The sequence below is a fragment of the Centroberyx affinis genome, unplaced genomic scaffold (assembly GCF_046629955.1).
Source record: "Centroberyx affinis isolate AG114_WGS23_722 - 3 ecotype Tasmania unplaced genomic scaffold, CSIRO-AGI_Caff_v1 ptg001966l_1, whole genome shotgun sequence".
Taxonomy (NCBI): Eukaryota; Metazoa; Chordata; class Actinopteri; order Beryciformes; family Berycidae; genus Centroberyx; species Centroberyx affinis.
Genome location: NW_027280317.1, coordinates 236,102 through 259,523, shown reverse-complemented (window position 1 = coordinate 259,523; position 23,422 = coordinate 236,102). Strand labels below are relative to the sequence as shown.

General features: G+C 41.1%; 1 protein-coding gene across 1 annotated transcript; it reads left to right on the top strand.

The window, feature by feature from the left end:
- Positions 1 to 1,687: 1,687 nt before the first annotated feature.
- kcnn2 (potassium calcium-activated channel subfamily N member 2) lies at positions 1,688 to 21,063 on the top strand. The gene is made up of 8 exons (XM_071530740.1): positions 1,688 to 2,044; positions 2,483 to 2,578; positions 11,033 to 11,451; positions 11,769 to 11,910; positions 12,239 to 12,349; positions 12,455 to 12,582; positions 17,928 to 17,997; positions 20,788 to 21,063. Exons 1-8 carry the CDS (start codon positions 1,688 to 1,690, stop codon positions 21,061 to 21,063), a joined length of 1,599 nt encoding a protein of 532 aa, XP_071386841.1.
- The last annotated feature ends 2,359 nt before the right edge of the window (positions 21,064 to 23,422 follow it).

The following is a 23,422-nucleotide window of genomic DNA, read 5'->3' as shown; positions in this document are numbered from 1 at the left end:
GGGGAGGTAGTGATGAATGAACTAACTTTCAGCACCAGGGATAGCTCCACTCGCACAGTATCAACCTCACCACAACACAGGCGTTCATTTTCTACTCCATTTAGGCTAGTGAGTGTAGTCCCTTCCCGACTTTACAGACGGGTTAAGATCTCAAATAGTAAAATGAGCAAAAGAGAGTCAACTTTACGACTACAATGCAACTGAAACAAAGACACTCTTATGAGAAAACTATGAGCTCTGATTAAAATACCACTACAAATACAATAACACAGCAGTATAGCCTAACTATATAGCCTAAGGCTAAATTTGTTGCAGCTGCAGCACCAAGACGTGTGGATGATTGGGTTCTGCTTTGGTTTATGCCTCCCCAGATGCTCAATTTCGAGCAGTTGGCTGTATTTCCTCGGGGTGATATAACTCTTCTACTCCATTAATAACACAGCCACCAGCGATCACATCAATCTGCGGCTGCAGACACGAGCCCTGACCATATAGGTGCTATAGGCCCAGTCACATGGTCAGTGACCAATGAATGTTGCCATGAAGGCACAGGAGCGCTGAATGAAATCAGCATCTTGTAAATCAGTGGTGACAGAGAGCTGCGTGTGTTTCGCATGCAATCAATAAACAGGAAACCAGTCAGGAATTTATGAATAGGCCGAGCTGATGGGTGTTCTGTTCAAAACCTGAATTACATATGTGGAAATGGGAAATGTCTATCTCACAATGCTCAGATGAACTGGTGAAATGACTGAAAATGGCACAAGTGACTTTTTGATAGTAAAAGAAAAGAAAGAAAAAATGTTCTTCCATATTTTTTTCTTCTCTTATTTACATGTCTGTTGTCTGTTAATGCATAGACCATATGGCCCAGCTTCAATAAGCTCAATGACAGGTTAGGCTGTGTGGGTTTTTTTTGGGGGGGGGGGGGTTTGGACACTTAGGCTAGGCCTAGTGAGAAAAGTTTTCATTCATGGCAAAGGTGTATATCAGTGAAGCAGTGAAGATATGCCTTAAAAGATAAGGCATATCATTTTGTGTCCTTTTTGCTTCTTTGCCGAGGAAGGCTGGGCTTCAAACCCTGTGGTTGCAACCTTTTCATGACGTCAAGCCAGTTGTTTTGGTCCCCGCTGCCCAATCGCAGGCGCCTCTCGCATATCTACCGGAGCCGAAATGGGTCTATTCATGCAACGTATCTGTCCTCCCGTAACTACCATAACGCCCTTCGGTGGGTGCTCTGTGGTACCCGACTGCTGCTTTAAACAGCAGCACTGACATGGAAACCCCATTGCAGTTGCAGAACGATTTCTTTCAAGAGCAGCAGTTCCAGCACTGTAAGTACCAGCACTACTGCGGGCGAGAGGATCGGCTCGGCAAGCAGCAGCACGACCAATGCTGCACCTGCAATAACTGCACCTGTGATGCGAGAAAAAGCCTCGTCTTCCGCGGGACATCGCCGACCACTGTCGGAACTTTAAGGACACCATCCGAGACGTCTTCGCGGCAAGGTTGTCAGTATAGCGTCTGTGAGTTCACGCCCTCTAGTCATGGTAGTTCATCCAGACATCATCATCCTCACCATCAGCAGTGCCACGATCGGCAGCGGGGCAGCCTGGGCAGCAGCCACAAAGAGAGTAACTCCTACAATGAAATAGCCATGAGCAGCTGCAGATACAACGGCGGCGTAATGCGGCCGCTGAGCAACTTGAGCTCGTCCCGCAGAAACCTACACGAGTTTGATTCCGAGTCCCAGCCTTTACAACCCATCTCCACCGCAGATGCGTCGGACACGTTAGTATCCAAGCCTGAGAATAATTCGACCACCCTGATGCCTTACGCATCGGGAGACGGAGGGGGCGGTTGTAGCCACAGTGGCAGTAAATCGGGTAAAAAGAAGAACCAGAACATTGGGGAAAAGCTTGGGCACAGGAGGGCCTTGTTTGAGAAAAGGAAGCGGCTCAGCGACTATGCTTTGATCTTTGGGATGTTTGGGATCGTTGTTATGGTTATAGAGACTGAACTATCTTGGGGAGCCTATGGAAAGGTGCGTAACTCAATCCAGTGCCGTGCAGTCCCATCTAGATAAGGGTTAATTTAGTGGCATGTGACTGAGCAAGTGTTAACCACAACTTCTCCTAAAAGTGTTTCTTAACAAGTTAGTAAGTAGTCTAGCATTCATTCCATTTGAATTACAGGTAGTAAAAGTATGCAGCATACTGTATCATACTGTAGCAAAGTGTCCCATGTAGTGACACACGCAGGCCCAAAAGGCCTACTGTTGTCCAACCGTGAAGGGGAACCCCATTGTGTATGAGGATATCACATTTCAGCATTTGTGGAAGCATGCTAAGAAACAGAAATATTATGTGTATTTATCTTGATTCTAACAAAAGTAACATTTGATGTAGCGTACCAGAAGAATATGGATTGATTTCATGATGTTGTGTTTTTGTGGCTATAGTGTTGTTGTGTCTTTTCCCAGGAGTCCCTGTATTCATTAGCTCTAAAATGCCTGATAAGCCTTTCTACAATCATTCTCCTTGGGCTGATTATCATATACCATGCAAGAGAGATACAGGTAATGTTTGAATATTTTTGTTCCTCTTTTTATTAATGTTGGGTGAAGGGTCTGTCATGTTATGACAGCTAACAAATGTCTTATCACATGTTATAATTATTCCATTCAATGTATTCTATGATGTATTTCTACACACCTGTCAAAATATACTGTAGGCTGTCATGAAGTGATGTGGCAGCTAATAAGTTTTGCAGAGAATTCTCATGAATAATTGCAGTTTGGGAAGTGATGTGCTGTGTATTGACTTAACCAAAGCAAATAACGACTTAACCAAAGCAAATAACGACTTAGCCAAAGCAAATAACTATTAAAGTAAGTTAAGTCTTTTTTAAATTGCACTAATTTTCTCAATCTAATTATGGCAAGGAATACTTTCTCTGACATGAAAACTTTTGTACATGCAGTAGGCTTTAAAATAACTTTATATTTATGACATAAATGGTGACACATTGTAGTTCATTTGTTTGTTTTTTTTACTTTTTCATTAGTCTAATGCTAAAATTTTATGTATTATGTTTGTGCCATCATTATGGATACACCAACATCAAAAAGGCCACAACACTGTAATTCCATATGGGGTTTGGTGTTCAGCAAAAACCTTTTTTATTGGGTGTAAGAGATTGGCCAAGTCACCTTTTGAACCACATGTAGCTACAGTTCATTGTACATTTTGACAAGATTTATTTCAAGAATTCCTTACAATTAGCAGATGGATGTAGACTGTCAGCTTCCCTGATGTGGTCTAGTACTTGGACAAATCTCAGTTTTATGACCTTGCATCAGAGCACTGTTGCATTAGTTATACTGTTTTCTTCCTGCAATTCAGCACTTGTGTCTCTGTTATAGAGCCACTTAATTAATGGTGTCACTTTTTGCAAGGTGGACATATGTTGTCTTTTATGCATTTGAGATGGTTCTTTTTTAATGAAATCAACTTAAAAGGAAATTTGAATGTAAAGAAATACAGCTCAAGCATTTTCTTGAACCATGAACGAGGCCAAGTTTAATCTTACTAATGATTTTTATTTTAATTCAAATTGTGATTTCCGGGTATTGCCAACTACAGTGGATGAGTTTAACCAGCCATAAAAAAAATGAAGAAGTTTTGCCAGCGTACAATATAAATTGACATGAAAGCTGTTTGCATCTGCTCTTATCATTTTACCCTTTATTTGCGTCAGGATAAAGTCTTTGTAAGATTCAAGACCTAGAATCTGCCTTTTTGTAAAAAGTGAAAAATAGAATGTTTGGATCGAGCGCTCGGTCCTCATCTTTTTCAGCACGAATTGCATTAACCATCTTCATTAGCCTTTTTGTTATATTTAGTACTTAGAAGTCCCAGAGGAGCATCAGTCATTGGAATAGCTCAGCAGTAAAACATGCCTCCCCCTTCAGATGTGTTATTGTAAACCTTTCCTTGTGAGGGATGACAGAAAAGGACAAAGATCAATCCAATATTTTGATGCACAGCAGAAGCATTTTCATTTCCTCAGTAGCTGTTTATGAAATAGTAGGTGTGGTGTGAGCTTTATAAAATGCACTTTTTCACATCTTGCTTATACAAACTTACCTTAACACTAACCAATTGAACGAATTATTTACTCTTAATATATTCCACATGTTCATTCTTCAATGCAAAAAGTTTTCCATTTAGTGTATTTTATAGCAGATTGTTTCAATGTATTAGTTGTGGCTTCAGATTAAATGGGCCAGTTACACAGTCGTGGTTCCTGTTGATAATAAACCAGTGAACTGCTTCACCAGTGAATTCTGCTACATACTTTGGGCCACTTTGATCACGTTGGCCCTCGTCTCTTTTGGTGCTCAGATTCCACACAGGCACAATTATATCGTAACTATAACAAATCAAAAACATGGTGACGATACACAACTTTACAAAGCAATCTGCTGAAATAACACAGCAGTTTTACGCAGCAAAAAACAGTTGTCAAGCAACATTCTTCTCCTCATTACAGGCAAAGTGCAAAATGCTTGTTATAGGCATTAAACAGCATGAACTCACTTTTCATTAAAATCTTGCCATTATCTTTGATGCAGACTCCTCCTTTGACAGTCACATGAAGGCAATATCCAAAACGCATTTCTCCTTAGATAGCTGCATCTTCAAGATAAAGACATTTCCTCCTTTACTGACCTAGAAAAGATTATTTGTGCTTTTGTTTGTTCCAGAACTGATAACTGCAATGCACTGTTCTCCATATATCCCGTGTTCGCAATAATGAATATACAATTTATTTGAAACTTATAGGCCTGAATACTCACATGAACCAGAAAGTATTGGTTCCTTCTAAATGTACATGTTGATTACATGTTGATTACAAAGTCCTTCTTCTAACATATAAAGTGTTACATGGCCTTGCCCCTCCCTGTGGAACAAACTTCCTGCAAAATCCAGGTAATTGGCATCGTCTTATTATTTAAATCCAGTTTATAGTCTACTTTAACTACCATCAGACCGGCCGTTCCTTCCCTTCCCCCCCTAAGGGGCTTTTGAGTTCCTGCTGCTGCTAGTCTGTCATTTCTGGGTTCCTGCAGACTCACATATGTGCCTGCGCGCATGCACACACACACACACACACACGCACACACACACACACACACACACACGCACACACACATGCACACACAAAATACTATTAAAACTAATACTAAATATAGTATCTATCTATCTATCTATCTATCTAATCACACATACACACACACAGAAGCTTTGGCCTCATATCTTAAAATTTGCGTTGTGTTTGTTCTCTTCTATCTTGTTTTTTATCAGTATTTATGTCCTTTATTTCTCGGTAAAGCACTTGTGCCAAATCTGGTTCGTTATAAATATGTTCTAAAAATTTGACTTGACTTGACATGGATTAAGCCAACTCTTAAATCTAAATGGCTTTTACGTAATAGGGTGTACTTAGTCAAATTGGCTCCCAGAGATACATGTTCAAGTCCTGGATTTGGCCTTTGAATCTAACAATTCAAATGTCATGAAGTATTCAAGTTGATCCAGGATTGAATAAAGGCTTAAATTAAACCTCATAGATAACTACTTAGCACCCAGAGGCCATGTATGTCATGTAAACATAAATGCAAGTTAGTCTGAGATTTTAAGTTTATGTTTTTTCATGAACATAGTCAAGATGTATACTCTTTTTGTTATATGTTTAAATTCTGACTCTATAATTTTGTCATGCATATAATGTGTTCATTGATTGACTAGTTTTGATTTGACTCCAGTTACACTTAAATGAATCACCAAAATGCAAATACTAGACTATGGAGTAATGGATTATTGTCTAAAAGTAATTTCACCAGATTTGAACTTTGTTCATGAAAGCTGCATTAATATTCTACCCTGGTTTGGGACCTCCACTTCTCTTTTGTTGATGATCTACAGTATATTGTTTGTGTTATTTGTGTAAAGCTATTTCTGAAGTGCACTTTACATTTTTTTCGGTGCGGGCAATTTTGCTTCCGCAGTGAAATAGATTATGCATGCACATCCATGTGTACTCACAGATGCCTGTCAAGTGTAGATGCACAAGTCACGATGATGAAATATTTCCCCCACATTTCTAGCCCCTTAAAACTGATTTACTTGTCAAACTCAACAGTGTGACTGTGCCCTCTCATTTTTTGGGGTATTATGACAGGGTGCATAGCAGGGAGCAGTTTCCCTCTGCTAAGTTTCTCCCCTCAGAGTGACAGAAAGTCTCCTAGGTCAGGTCAGACGAAGGACAAATCTTGGACACTAGCTGTCATTTCAATACATCTCCTGTGTTAAAACGGCAGTGACGGGTGACCTACTGTGTCAAGTCCACTGTATCTGTATCTCTCTCCATCTTTAACAGAAACATATGTCCATGTTCTGGCAACTCTCTCCAGATTTCCCCCTGTTTCCACAATTAGGAGCAATAATATCAACGTATAATCCTCCTTTGTACATATTGATGTCGTTGAGCAAAATGAATGTCGAGCGCTTACTTTTTATACCGTTCCTCGAAGTATTATAGGCCTGATTTAGACCCTGTGATGTCTTTTGTTGACAGCCAGTAATCGGTCAGAGGAGTTTTTAGAGTTTTTAGTTTGGTTTAGTCTGCTGTGCTGGCAGGCAGCGGCTTATTGTACGGCACGAGTGGAGATTGAGAGCTTAGAAGCTGTGGTTCCACTCTGACTTTGATTTGTCATTGTCAAAGGCTGATATGAGCCAGGAGGAATACTGTAAGCATGTTGCTGCCCTCTCTGCTTCAGATGTTTGATGAGTTCACCATATTCCAAGGCAGACATTTGAGTGACATTTTGAAAGTTTTCTTTTCTCTTCTTCTTACATCAAAGATACTTTGCCGAGGGGCAATTGTGTTAAGGCCATTGCTCTGTCGTCGTACCTTGTGATGACAGTTCTGCTGAGTTTTCTAAACAAATGCACGATTCTTTGAGAGGTGTTCTGTTCTTTGATGAGTACTTCTGCGATAAAAGTCAGTGCTGATGTTTCTCACTCTCACAATATTACAATTTTACAACCTGCAGGAAAGATAAGATGCAATAGTTGCAGTATTCGATGGAAAAAACCACACAAAACTGTGTAGATGAATCCTGTCACACCCAGACTTGGCCGTAGTTGTCAGCCTGCCCCTGGGTGCTGTGTATGTGTCAGAGATATGGTGTAACTGCAGGAGATGCTCTGCATTTCTCACAGTGAAATCTGTCCTCCACCTGAGACGCCAGACTGGCGTCGGATAACCACCACTGGCTGGTGACCTCAATGTTTTCACTGAACATACAGGCTTTCAAGGGCAGAGACACCCAGCCTCCCAATGAGTTGAGAATCCTAATGATTATTAATTGATGACATTTGCTACTACATGCACTCTATGTCATTTTAAACATGCGGATGATTTTATTTTATTGATATTGACAACGACACTCCAAAGGACAAAAGATTTATTTGGAAATGTGCTTTGGCTTGAATAGGTTTTACCTTGGCTTGAATGGAAAAAAAAGATGCAAATATCAAATTTAATTTCAGATACAAAAGTAAATGGAATCCGCAACAACTTAAGATTTACTCAGCAAAGTGGCCTCTTAGTGGCTCACTTTGATATCATAAATAAACCATTGCATTAATGTCTAATTGGGCTGAACCTCTCAACCTAATTCACTAATGAGATTGAGCGATTTCATTCTCAGTGACAAGATAGATGTTCCCATCTCCACATTACACAGATTAAATATTGAGCTGGACTCCATTAGTTATATTGAGCATACTGAAACCAGTAACCAACCCAGCTAGCATCGCGCGTGAGCGTCTCTAGCCTGTACAGTATAGGACGCCAGCAGAGACTCTGAGTAATGGGATGACCTCCGGACATATTCAATTGTGTTGTCTGGGGAAAAATGTCAGCACCGTGACACGGGCTCACCCTGACGCGAATGCAACTTTCCCATGATGAGCAAGGGGAATGCACTCTTAATGATTAAACAGTACTTGTATCCAACAGACAACAAGCCAACCATCTGAAAGCAGCCATTGGTGGCGAGATTGGCCTCGTTTAGAAATGGACACCTTGGCTCTCTGTTTCCACGGATCTATTGTGCATTGCAAGGGCTTGTGGGAAATCAAATATATTGGCATACGCTCTTATAGGGGAACTTGGTTTGTTTGTGTGCGTGTGGTCCATATGGTAAAATGGCAAAAAGGCCTACAGGACATGAGCTGAAACTGATTTAAAAGTTTACTGGGTCATCAACTCCCCGTTTTTAGGACTGAGCCCTCAGTGGCTTCGTCTTTATTGGGCCATGGATCACCACCAAGCCTGTCATGAGACACGTTGGCCCTTCATTCAGAACACATAGTTTGAGATTTTTCCACTGCAGATGCAGGTTCCTCCACCTCTCTGTCATAAAAAGTGGTTCTGCCACTCGCATGGAATATTTGATGCTCAGAGGTAAAGAGCCCTTGAGTATTGTATTTCAGGTCATCCATTACCATAATTGCTTTTACCCACCAAGTAGGCTTTCCTTACGTAACCTGGGTTTAAATGTTTAATTACATTGTTTTGAGGTAACAAACTTTGTAAATGCTTGAGACAAGGTGGGGTTGTTGTTTCAAATGTAAAATGAAAGGCTTGTGCTGTGTGCAAACAATAGATGTTATATTTTACCTGTTTTCAGAGCCTAATCCTGTAAGTAAGAAACCGTAACAGAGTGGAGTCACAGCTTGTGTTTCCATGTCTAAATTACACTCCCTTGGAAAGCTTAACAAGAACAGCTCTGGTTAGAGTTACACACACATCTCTGACAGATGTCAGTGTCTTGGAGGAGCTCAGTGTCGCTCATTTGATATGAATAACTACCTCTGAAATTTTAAATGTTCTGTTTTTTGGTAAAACTTTCATTGTAGCTTTTAAATAAATGAATGAGCTGCTCCAGCTGTGTAGGAACAGTTGTACTGCACTGTCGTTTGTGCAGGGATATGAGTTATTCATATCAAATGTTGTAGCTTGCATGTGTATCGGTTTGTTATGGTGATACAACATGTGTTTTACTGCGATGTGTTGACAGCTGACATAGAATTGCTTTGCTTTGGAAACAAGCTATAATGAGCGTGTAGTACTTGCTGTTGTAGGTTCAATGATCTTGTGTGTTAACACGATGTGGGTGGCTGTAGTGTCAGTGTGCCTGTGAAACTGTAGCATGTGGAGCGGTCATGTATTTCTATGAGGCGAGTGGCACTATGTTGCAGTTTGCTGTAGGCGTACATTAGTTTAACTTGTCGAATAAAAGCTTTCTTTTGTTATGGAAAATATATTTCTATTTCAGAAATTGAAGGTTTTGTTTAATATATCACCTCTAAATATACAATTTAGGTCATTGATCCCATTACACTTCCAGGAATGGGACGTTTTTTTCTCTCTAATGAGAAATTCCAAATTAAACTAAATGGAGGCTAGTTGGCAGGATAGCAAGTCGTAATGTGTGACTTGATATATTAATGTGCAATTTTTTTTCACAGCGTTATCTGCATTATTAAAAGTTCTGTGTTTTGACTGATATATTAACATATCCAGCATATTTCAGACTTTTTCTGTCTTAGACAATTTAACTAGGAATATTTAATTCTCTGTCATTCTTCTCCCTGAGTTAATACAGACAGCTATGTGTGGGATGGAAACAAGGCATTGAGAATCTAAATCCCATTACTTTACAGGGCCAATTAAAGATAATTGAGCAGTACAAAATCTTGTTTGCAGAGATGTTGAAAGTGAAGCAAAAGTATACGTTCATAATTGTCAATAAAGGGCCAGAAATCACTAGACATTGCTCAATTAAGTACCAAGCATTATGGAGTGGTTTCAGTCAAAATGTCGTCAGGTGCAGTTTTTTCCCCTCCTGCAGTCATAGTGGATATAGCCAACCAGGAAACCTCCCTTGTATTTGCTGACAGCAACATTTTGTGAAATATCTACTGCCAGTTGTGACGGGCCGTACACAGGCAGAGGACCTTGAGGTGATTGAGTGGATAGAGCAGGAGCTGCTGTGCAGGAATATCAGTATGGCGTGTCAGAGAGAGGAATGTTTTGACAAATGCAGTGGAAGCTAATATGGCTCGATAGTATTTAATCTGCAATCCACACTGGTGAATATACAAGTTGGAGAGGAGAGGAAAAGGAGGTCAGGTATTCAGATTGAGATAGTGTATCTGCAGACCATAAGCATGATCAGAGAACACTCTGAATGACGCCGGAGTCGGCTATGGCGGTCATGGGCTGGGCCATTAGTTCAGAGTGGATACACTGAGCAATGAATCCTCAGACTGGTAGATAGCTCTAGATTGGATTTAAAATGATGAGGGGGAGGGAGGGGAAGAAAAAGAGGAAGGGGCTGTACCATAAGTGGCAGGGCCAAGTGATGAAGGTGTATGATAGAGGACAGGGTGGAGTGATGAGAGGCTGTGAAATCTATCCACACTGAAGTCCCCGGTGAAAAGGCCTACCTTCTGGTCGCTGTGGCCAGGCAATAAGAACATATGCTAATGTGGAGGTGGCAGATGTTCTCATCAGTATAATGCTTTGAAGTTGAAAATGCTTGCCACATGCTGCTAATGCAACACTTAAAAAAAAAATCTTGAGTATTTTTTTTTTTCTTATTTATTCCGGGAGAGGGAAAGCAGAGAGCGAGACAGAGTAGGGGGAAACAATCCCAGGCCAGCAGGGGCGGACTTAACCGTTCGATGATCTTTGGAAACCTAATGTAACACTTAATGACGTTACACAAATGGTCATGGAACCCAAAAGTGTTAACTGAGGCCTAATGGCTATGAATGAAATGAAATGAAATGCCATTTGTGACTTATTGTTTTAAGGGGTTGGAAGATTTATTGCAGCTTGCTATGTAAGTGTAAGCGTCCATTTACCCTTCACTGTACCCTTTGCCTTTCAGTTATTTATGGTGGACAATGCAGCGGATGACTGGAGGATAGCCATGACGTACGAGCGCATCTTCTTCATCTGCCTGGAGATCCTAGTGTGCGCCATCCACCCCATCCCAGGGAACTACACCTTCACCTGGACGGCACGCCTGGCCTTCTCCTACACGCCGTCCAAGACGGATGCGGACGTGGACATCATCCTGTCCATCCCCATGTTCCTGCGGCTGTACCTCATCGCTCGTGTCATGCTGCTGCACAGCAAGCTCTTCACGGACGCCTCGTCCCGCAGCATCGGCGCGCTCAACAAGATCAACTTTAACACACGCTTCGTGATGAAGACCCTCATGACCATCTGCCCCGGCACCGTGCTGCTGGTCTTCACCATCTCGCTGTGGATCATCGCTGCGTGGACCGTGAGAGCTTGCGAGAGGTGCCTGGATCTGCCCTTCTCACGCTATGCTGCGCTGTTCTGCATGAAACATAGATATGGCATAAACATGCATAATATATATACTGTATATAGCTCTTAATGCATTCTGTGTAGCGTGCAGAGTGCCTGGATAGAATGATTTACACATGCTTGTACAAAAACAAATTATCGCCCTGTAGTGATTATGTCAAAACATTTAATATTATGTTCTATTTGATTAGATCATCTAGTTTACAGTCTTTTAAGTTGATGAGTGCATGGGTGGTTGGTTTCTCAGGTGCATGTAGGTTTGGCAAGCTATTGCGTTTTTATTCCAGATATCATGACAACCAGGACATAACCAGCAACTTTCTAGGAGCCATGTGGTTGATCTCAATCACTTTTCTAACCATCGGATATGGGGATATGGTCCCAAACACATACTGTGGGAAAGGAGTCTGCCTCCTGACTGGCATTATGGTGAGAAAAGTAGATACAATTCTAGTGAATGTCGAAATCTAATTACTGCCTCCTTTTACAGCAATAAACTGGTCATCTATCTGAATGTATACCTCAGAGATTTTTTTTGTCAATATTTGTAAATGTGTCTCATACTGGATTTCAGATGATTTCATATGTGGAGAATATTGATTACAGAAACCGACTGGAAGCCTTGTCATACTAATATAACTCTTGCTGATATTTCTATACTGAAGGAATATTTGACAAGCAGATGAAAACCCACATTTCAGATTCCTGGCTGTTCATCAAATCTTACTTACTTACTTATGTTTCTGTTATTTTTCAGGGTGCTGGCTGCACTGCCTTGGTGGTGGCTGTGGTGGCAAAGAAACTGGAATTAACCAAAGCTGAAAAACATGTCCACAATTTTATGATGGACACCCAGCTAACAAAAAGAGTAAGTGAAAGCCACACATTACATTATATTTATATCAGGACATGACATGTTTCACCTTTTACTATCTGTGTTCTTGACCAAATGTTTCCTTGTTTTGTGCGTTAGGTGAAAAACACAGCTGCGAATGTTCTCAGGGAGACGTGGCTCATCTACAAGAACACCAAACTGGTGAGGAAGATGGACCATGCCAGAGTCAGGAAGCACCAGAGGAAATTTCTCCAAGCCATTCACCAGTAGGTAGCACCCTGTTAACCCTGACCTTGTCTGTGATGGTGTTGGTCTAATGCTTTTTGTCCAGCAGCATGTTCACGTGACACACCAATGCAATGCAAACCTGAAATCTGAATTGTTTGACACCTGTAGCAAAAGTATGTATTCATAATATTGAAGGATCCTGTACTTATATCCGTGTTTCACCTGACTAACTTTATATTTGCAAACGTGAAATTATGAGCTGGCCTGACTCTCTGTTGATTCTGCATTAGAAGGAATGGTAGTTCATTTATATGATGTACAATTTACAAATGCCTCTGTTGATATACTATTTGAGTAAAGGTTCTTAAGATCTGTGACAGGGACAGATTTCATATTTCATATAATATCTTACCTGTGTAAAATGTCCTTTTGCCTCAGTAAGTATTGAAAAACGTCGGAGCAAACATAAAACATGACAGTTGTCCTGGAAATGCTCGATCACTTCCACCTCAACAACTCATCTTCTCTTGAACTATTCTCAAAAGTTACAGGATTCACAGCCGTATGATATTGCGCTCTCTCTCTCTCTCTCTCTCTCTCTCTCTCTCTCTCTCTCTCTCTCTCTCTCACCTCTTGCTGTCAGGTTGACTCTTGTGTGTCTTTGTGCACTTTAGCTGTGAGTCAGATGTCAGGCTGACCTCAGGGCTGACACATCTGGCTTTCTACTTTCCTACTGGCTGGTCAGACTCTTACCTGTCAGCTAGTCTTTTAGTGGGTCCCCACGGACCCCTCAAGTGTTACCTAACTCCAAAACAGTATTGATTTTAGTTTCACCTCCCTCTTGTTTTTCTTCAACTTACAGTACATATAAGCACCTCTATTGTGTGGCTTCTTTTAGTAACTGGAAATCCACTCAGTACTTTGCTAAAATAAGTAAATAGATGTAAAGATTTACACTCTGATCTATTTATTATGTAGATTATGCTCAAGTAAAAATGTTCCCTGTTTGTTTGTTTTCTGTGGTTTTATGTATGTATATGGGTCTATGTGGTCTCCTGTGTGCAACTTTGATTTGCTCATGAATCTTTTGAACGTGCATTGTTTGTTTTAAAGACATTAAGAGGTTTAATTACAAGGTAGAGAATATTGTCTGCTGCTGCAACCCGCATCCAAAATTTTTGCTGTTTAATAGTCTTTTGTCATGGTTGCTTTGTCGAGTCATTACGTCCTTGCTGTTGTATTCAGGCGACTTGTGGCGGTGATGACAACATTTCATGTCCACCTCCTGTTCTCTAGGACAGCCTAATAATGGAAATCCCTTGGAGCTAAAGCTAAATCTATAAAGAACCAGATTCAGTAGGAAAAAAGCCACTTCCAGCTCTGTGTGCAAGGGCGACTACTCAGCATGGTGTCACATCCGCACTTCACACTTCTTTTTTGTACAGATTCTGTTTCGTTCACGAGGGAGTGTGTTTATAGGCCTCATTTTGGAGTGTTTTAAGTGATGCCTGCAGCCCCTGTCGTAGAAGTCAGCCAGTCAGATGCAGAGTGTGATACACAAAATAGCGCTGAGATGAGCGAACATGCCCAACAGCGAGCGGATCTCCCGAGCGGAGGGTCGGAGAAGGGTCAGGCAGATGTTCTTGACCTGACATGAGGCAATTATAAACATCGAGTCAGATATCACCGTGCCTCTTTCCTCTGGCCAAAGCTGGATCAACTGTAATATCAAGACAGTGTGAAAACCCCTCATCGTCCAGAATACTGGATGTGAGGTGGGATGAGAAAAACATTTGCAGTCCCCGCTTTGAGGCACCGTGTGTTGGTGGTGGATGTGTTAGGGACAGCTGCTACTGGCATTAACAGGACGGTTGGCTTGACTTACTGTATTTCTGATAACCAGGACAGGAAAGGAATGGGAGGATTAGACTAGGAAAGCATGCAAAGCTCTGGCTTCTAGAATTAGTCCAGTCACACACCGGTCACAGGAAGAAGTAAGTAATTGTTGCTGCTGTTCAGAAGCGAGGTGACAGTGTAGAGATGAGGGTTACAGCAGCCAGACTTGAGCACACAGATTTTGCCATCTGAATATGTTTATCTGATGTTGTAATAATTCATTTGTCTACTTCATGTTTCCTTTTTTTCCTGTTTGTGTCGACACAATGCAATAGAGCTCGAAAGTAAGTCTTCGCCTCACATGTAGATACAGACCTGTTGTGTGCATGCTAACGAGAGCTTGTCTTTGAACCCAATAATGTGACTAAAAATTACACTCCCTCATTTGATAAGTGAAATTCATAGCACACAAATGTTGTAGTTTGCAGTGACTGAATTGTTTCACGTGACACAATTATAATGTCTTGAGATTATTTAATTTTATCTGCTACAATGATCTTTATAAGAATCGTTTTCCCACCTCAGTAGCATGCCAATTTGATAAAATGCACAGTAGTCTTACATTCTGCCATCCATTGTCCAACGCTTTGTGTTGCAAACAAACAGCACACTTTAAACAACTAGCACAAACACCTTTCCCACCTTATTAGTGAGTAGACACAATACTGCACATAAATACTCCCATAGATGCTTCCTAAGTGAATTTCAATTATCAGTGATGGAGGGTGTTTTTCTTTCCATTTTTGCATGGATGTGATGAAAATTTGATCTTTAATCAGAAAGCCACTGATTAAACTCCAATCAACTCTGCTTTCACGTACCGAAGGATGACGACTAGAGCTCTACAGGAGAGAGACCTGCAATAGCACAAGTATACAATATATCTCTCAAGTCATGTTATACCACTTACCAGTCATACTCATACAGATCAGGGCTCAGGGTCATCTTTCGGCTTGTGGAACCATTGTTACGCCTGTTACTACATTTGCAGCCACATTCCCTCCATTTCTCTCTTGGATGACGTAGTAGCAAAGACACTGGTCCAGTGTCATCATATAGCTGGCAGCCGGCATAATTCACAAGGACATACGTCTGTCATGCATTTCTGCACCAAGAAGCTTATGCAGAGTTAGCTATACTGTATGCTATGGGTTGAAACGCTCCATAGCTTATTTGGATGGTGCATTTTACAGGCATGATGTTGCATGTATGCAACCAGATGTCTTACAATATGTTTTAGGGCATGATAGCTGTTTTGGCAAGAATATGACAAGTGCCTCAGCGCAGTTTGACAATCCCCTTGGGACTGCTGTCCCTTTCTCTCTACAAGGTTGAAAGGGGGAAGCGTAGCGGGGAACAGGGCAGGCGGTGTGTGCTTGTTAGCTGAGAGCTTAGTGGACGGGAGAAACAGGAACATGACCTGAGGGGAAGGTCAGGGTAAGCCTCTGGGAGCCTCCTGATTGTGGCCAAGGGGCTGAAACTATGACTGACAGTGTGAGGCTCTCTCCCTGCTCAGCTCAAATCTCAGTATTCAGGACAGCAGGGTCGGAAGAGACGAGCTGCCCAATATTCACCCTGTGTCCATTACGCTAAAGGAAAATTAGCATTAGTCTTTCCACCATGAGGTAAACAGGGGTCATGACAAAGAGAGCAACTTGGGGAAAAAAATATGCCGCAGCACTATTGAGATTGCCTTAAAAGATTCAAAGGAGTATTGAAGAGCTTAGCGTAGCTGTTTTCCCCTGATGAATAGCAAAGCAGATTTAGCATTGCCCATTGAAAAGGAGAGCTGCCCAGGATCAGTGATTCACAGAGGGAAAGGACACTTGGAATATAAAAGAGAGGGCAAGTGCACTTCCCCATCCTGACCTCATGCTGCCCCGTTCTTCAACAACATTTGACAGCTATTGGTCATCCAACTGTGAAATGCAGAATTCTAACAGGTCTTACATCAACTGCAAAGCCATTTAACATCGAATATCTATTATCTTTCATCATTTTAGATAGACCCTGCCTCTTTTTTCTTTCATTTCACTCAATTAGGCTACTTAAATAATAAGAGTGCTATTCTGCAATACTGTTCTCTATTTGTCTTTAGACTCTGCTCTGTATGAAGCATTTTGGTCCTCGACTGTCAGAACATCTTCCTTTGCCTGTAGTTTCCTTTAGTGACTCCTGTGGCACCCTCTGTTGGTCTAACCCGTCATTTTCGCTCCACATCTGCCTGTCTTCAGGAAACCTAAAAACGATCCTGCATTGCATGAGAATGGGTGCATCTCGGCTAATTAGCAGAGTCCCTAAGGGCCCCTTAATAATCCCTTCTTGATCTTCACTACTTGTTTGCCTCAGATTCACACAACCTAATGATCACCTTTCACTCAAAGTGCATTAGTGTCTCAGTTGGTTATAGAGGGTTTTTACTTTTTTATCAAATTCTAAAAAACTGGCTACCAGAGTTATGTCCCTGCATATTGTCTCCAGTGTAATTTAGCATGCGTGGATGATTGCAGGAAAAAAGCACCCTAATATCTTGAAACCCCAAGTGTGGTCCAGACTCCACAATACTGCACAGTTGCTGTTTCCAACCCCCCTGAGAGCGTGAGTGAAAACACTGGCTTTAGAAGCCTAATTAAATGGGAGATGTGAATTATTTAAGCCTGGTATATGGATTAGGTAAGTTATTTTGTGCAGACTTTAGAAATAGGATGTTTGGTTGATTTAATTTGGTCCACATCACAAGTTTCTTTATCCCACAAATAAATGTCAGTGGGCAAATAATGTCATTTCAGATTTTATTTTACTGGCAAATGTGTTATTTTCCACCAATCAAACATTAACAGGATTACTTTAGGTGGCGAACCGTGAAGACCTTTAAATTTTTCTCAATTTTGATGTCATAAAATTTTAATGTTTTTCAAATTTTTATGTCTCAAAAGGAAACAAATCCGCATCTGTACAGCCCCCTACTGTCAAAAAGGTTAAATAGAAGTGTTTTATGTTTGGATAGAACTGTGTTTGATATCTGTGGCTTTTTGAATGACTAAATAATTCATAAAGTTAAACAGAGAAATGTTAGTTTAACCCACAGAAGAAACTTGTATGGTGTATACACTACAGTGGACTTATTTTTGTCATTTTATAATGTCAAGTAACCATGACTTGAAAAATACTGTTGACACTGCATAGGTTCTATGATACGATTCTGTGCAGTTTGTCCTCGTTCCTTTAGATGCTTTGTACGTTTTGGTCAAGTAGGATGAAGGGCTGGTCTCATTCTCCTCAATGGCGGCTCTCCCCCTCTGTGATCTCCTTTCCACTTTGCATGCAGCTCAACCAAACAGACTGACCCTTGCAATCCCTGCATTCTCTACACACATCCTGTGCATGTCCTGGGAGTGTTCTCCATGTGTATGCCTTCTGTGTGCACAAATATATTGATAAATACTGATAGCGTTATTTATTGGGTTCTGAATGGTCTTGTGTTCAGATTGAGAAGTGTTAAAATGGAGCAACGCAAGCTGAATGACCAAGCAAACTCACTAGTGGACCTTGCTAAGGTAAGCTAGACTAATAACAGTTTACTGCTGCATTGTACATTAGGATAGACAACTATCCTGCAAACTTTCTTTCATCTGTGTGATTGAATTAAATGCATGCTAGTTCACTCGCTGAATTAGTTGTGTTTCCTAATATAATCAAAGTCTACAGGTGTCAAATAAACAGACAGGCTTTTCATATGGTGATACAAAAATCAGTGTGTGATAATACTGGTTATTCTCACTGAACCTGAAATCTGGATCTGCTGGGTTTGGTATAACAGCGTCATTTTGTTTTGCAGCTTGAATCACATTTTCCAGGACAGGTTTCCCTCAAAATTTCAGAGGAGAGAAAAACGTTTTAGTATGCAAAAACCCAATGCTGTTTTTCACCTAATGTTTTCTTTGATGTTTGTCTCCAGATGCACTAAACAGAAGTTGACAAACCTTAGGGAAAGACCAGGCAGCGCGCCAGCCTGACACAGCAGAAACAGAGTAACCTGGGAAGGGAGACACACTGTGATCTGATGATTCAGCCAGAAGTAGAGACAGAGAAAGGCAGAGAGCTTTGACATTCAAGAGTCCACCACAGTCAGGCTGGATTCAGGCCAGCATGCCATGAAAGGTATTAGTTAATATTGCCCAATCACCTTTTGCTGTAAAACAGCAGCAAGAGTGGGGATGTGACATTGGATAAGATGGCTCGCAGCCAGAGCCACTCGGCTGGCCCTTTAATCATTGTCATGCGAGTCTCTTGCCATAAGAGGGCAGCATAGCGTTAATCATCTCTTTATGCTCCCACTGGATAGATGAAGCCGTATAATGGAGCCTAAAATATCATTGGCAGCTGCACTGCCACTGCAGAGCCATGTGAAATTCCTCAGATCACAATGCGTCCCCTTGATTCTGGCATTTCACATCCATGTTAAGGTGCAATATAAGGTGCAGTCTTTCGCTTAATGTAGCCTGAATGACAGTGTTTGGTTGAATGTGTTTTTTCCTTCAGCATTTCTCTTCACTCTTGCCAGTGAGGCTGTAGTATATATGCTAAGAATTCACTTTAAAATTGCTCACTCAATTTGTTGTTTGGAACAATCTCTGCTGCTCTTCCTTTCTTTCTCTCTCTCTCATTTTCTACTCCTTGAAATGGTTTGATAGTTTCAGCGTGTGGTTTTGCTATACGGTTGAAGTGGATCAATAATGTCCTCATATACTCTTGCACCAGCATTTTCACCTTGTGCTTGTGATATGTGTTCCCTCATGGTTTACTACCTTCAGACCTCCCCAGGGGCTCCAATATGTTATGTTGTCACTATTTAATATGTTCCTGTTTCACTTAATGGCTTGCAGATGTGGCTCAGGCTTGAGTTAGTTCAGCTGGATGCCTGTTTGCAATTAATTTCTTGATATAGTGATATAAAGGATTACAGGTCTGTAGGGTGTCATAGCCATAGATTTAACTCTTAGGTCATATTTGGCAGCATCCTGTCATTTTTCCATTACATTAACTGCTAAGATGATGTGCTAATTGCCTTGGTAATATCTGTATGGTGTATACACTGGGAAATATTAACAGTTCAAGCAATCAAGGATTAGATTGGTGCTTATGTAAGTAACACAGCACAGTGAAACCCCTGACCGCCCTAGCTGCTGCTATTTGAATGGTGTCAGTGCTGCTTTAGCACTCAGTGGATCACTGTGATTCCCATAAACAACCTATCCCATTATTGCTGCTTCAAATCAGAAGAGGACAAGGTAAGTGATGGATGGCATGGCCCCCAGGCTGTCAGGGATTACTCTTCTACTGAATAAAAACCTCACCAACCAGCAGCAGCTTCACTCCCACTCCCCATACAAATCTGACATAGACTTCTCAATGTTGTGCAGTGTGTTGGCAGAATTTTTTAGAGGGTTGAACCTGGGGAATCAAAGAACAGCCAGACGGCAACTGTATTTTGAGAAGTTTATAAGGTTAATGCATCAAGAGAGGGAAAAACATTATGCGATGTCAGCAGGTACCTTTTCTGTCTCAACAAGGTCAGAGGGCTCATCATGTACCTCAGTCTGCATGAGAGCACGACTTCTTGAATAGCTTTCTTATCAAGTCCAGGCCCTCCTTTAACTGAAAAATGTGCCGCTTCTCAAGGCTGTAACTATTTAGCGTTAAGAGCCACTGATATACTCAGGTCATGACTTTACCTGATGTGCCTCTGACCTCCCTTAGGGCGGAATTGATTATACTGCTTTCAACCTCTGCTCCTCTAACAGCGGAGGAAAACGGGGCAGTCGGTGTTAAATTGCAGCCACCGAAGTGGATAATATAATAAGATTTATTGTGACGTGTGAAAGTTGATTAAGCTACTTAACTGACTTTGAAAAAAATCAGCCATGTTCATAACACATTTTCTTTGCTTTATTGATCGCTGTCCTTAATACCATTTTGTATTAGATGGTGAGATAAATTCTCTTTATGTCAAATGAAAAACAGATGCTATTGGCTGTTCTTTTAATATGCATTCATTTTGAATCTGTTATTTGTAGTAGGTGTGCAGTCTGAACAGATTGTGTTGAGAAAGTGAGTCATTGTGAAGGAAACTCACCAACTCTTCTCTTTACTGTCCTCTTCTTTTCAACACTAGCTCAGAACGTTCTGACGACTTTCATCTGCACGTCTATTGAAGTATTGAAACAGCCAGTGTGTTTTTTTAATCTATAATCTAAATAATGAATACATATCCTTAAGTCCTCCATCGAAAATAACCCAAATTTGTGAATGATGACGCTGAGTGTGTCTCCTCTCCCCTGTTCCAGACTCAGAACATCATGTATGACATGATATCAGACTTGAATGAGAGAGGGGAGGACATGGAGAAGAGGATTGCCCTCTTGGAGACCAAGCTGGAGACTCTGCTGGGTAACTTGCAGGCTCTGCCGGGACTCATCAGCCAGGTCATCAGCCAGCAGCACAGGGACTTCCTGGAGGTGCAGCTCCAGCCTTATGACAAACACAGCCCTGAGCGCTCACAGTCAGTGTCCCGGCGGAGGTCCTCCTCCACAGCACCTCCGACCTCCTCCGAGAGCAGCTAGAGTCCAAGGGGAACGCCTCCACTGAAGACTTTTGCCATCATATGGCCAAGTTGCATTTATCGTAAAGCCTTATGGTTTCAATAAGTATTATCCAAATTCTGATGACAGAATCCAAGACACCGGGGACAATGCATTTTAATGGATAACTTCATGCTGTTATTTGTTTTTTATTACCTCAAAAGATGTTGTTATCCTTGCTCTGGTGACATGACCATAAATAATGGCGCTTCCCTCAGTAAAAACTAAAAGGCCTATCGATGGGGCTGTGATAAGAACTCTACTCCATCTCTATGCAGAGGTAGCCAGTTTTAGGTGGCAAGGTTACCAAGTGTGAAACTATTGCACTAAAATAGTGCTTCTCACAGACTTTGTGCTTCCGCTGGCTTGATTCAGATGCCGTGTTCCTCAAAGCAAACTGAGAAACCATGAAACCTGTCAGTCAGGTAGCATGGCGGTTACATTGAGGAAAAAGTGCTGTGTTTGATGGACTGAAGTGAACTGACAACAGATGGCAGAAGAAAATCGCTCCTACACACTGTCACTCAGAGATAACTTATAAAGCTTGAAATGAGGAAAAAAGCATATATCTTTTAGGTTAGAAACAGCATCAACTATAGCGGTTTTCTTTTGCAGAGTGCCCCTGTAGAATGACTATTTTTGGGGCGACATTGCAAATAATTTAATCCTCTAGTCAAAATGAATGCATCAAAAATCTGTACTTGCACTTACTTTTTAATCAATGCACTTCAATGCTGACTGACGTATGATATAAAGATGCGTTGCTCATTAAAAGAAGAACATTTGAGATGTTTGGGCATGGGTTTATTATTGTCAATTCTCAAGTTGTGGCTAGTGTTGATGAATCAAGTCAAAGCCCTCTTGCTGTTTTTCACAAAGAAGCATTAACTTACCTCTACAGGCCTACAGAAACCCATTCAATGATCAGAAGCATAGCCCCCCCCCCTTGTCTCACTGTGTCTTACCTCCTGTCCTCCTTTCCTGTGCCATTTATGCTTACTGTCACCCCAGCCGGGCAACAATAGATAAATGCTGAACAACTCACTGAAACCATATCTACCTTTTAAAAAGAAAAATCCTATTTTTATATTTTGATGAGGACAAGCACACCTCCTACAACCAAGCAAACAACATTGGGGAAATATGAATGGACAGATTCAGCATATCTAGCATAGGGCTTAACATTTGGACTGGGGTTAAGATACATGATAAAGTATTAAGTTGTCCTCTGAAATGAATTACGGTCTAATCTAACATTATACATTGGATTACATTTATTTTTTACAGCAAACGCATTAGATGACATTGTTGGTTGCATTGGAATTTAAAGAAGAGCAGTAGCCTATCGAAGCGCGGTGCTGGTAAATCTACCAGTAGTGTGTGGCCTTTATTAGGTTTTGCAGTTTAATGTCAAAAAGCAAACATCAAAAAAATATTAATCCAATTTAATCGAATCCCCTCCTGGTCCTCTCACACAGTATCTCCATGTCAATGGGATAAACTGTACAGCGTGAAAAGCCCTGATCAATACACTGACTGGACATAAATATTCACCATATGCACATAACTGTTAATGCACCGTTTGCAAGGTTCATAAAGCAAAGGATGGGTGAGTGGACATCTGTCTGGTGGTCACTCATCCAATCAGCTGCCCTGACCTTGCTCAACCAACCAGCCCACTAACCAACCGATCAATCGGAAGATCAATAACAACAAAAATGATGGATGTTCAGTCCAGAAATTTCAGCAACATAGAAACCAATGAGAGATTATACTGTATGCGAATAAAATATTAAACAATAAAACTATACTATTTGACAGGCCTGCGTCCTTTTTTGTGTGAGAGAATTTGTATGATCTAGATATAGAAAAGAATAGAATTATTTCTCTCCCTTCCTCTTGCTATGTCTTCTGTGTGTGTGTGTGTGTGTGTGTGTGTGTGTGTGTGTGTGTGTGTGTGTGTGTGTGTGTGTGCGTGCGTGCGTGTGTGTTGTGCACGTCTGTCTATCTAGACCTATCTGTAGACAAGTGGAAAAAAAGATACTGTCATCGATAGCCTATATATAATCAATATACAATCATAAATCATGAGAGACATAGTTTAATTCAATTCATAATTTCATTGTAATGTAGATAAACTTTCTTGATGTTTCACTGAGCAACCAATGGATGGAGACAAAACGCGCTATATAAAAAGCAACTTCCATGAGCTCAGCGTGTACGCAGCCGGGCAAAATTTACCCTGCAAATTGACTTGTAGGCACATTGACGCGCACGAGCCTCCCAGGCAGACAGCCACATGTACACTAAACCAACCACTTGCCATTCATCAGTTTGACAA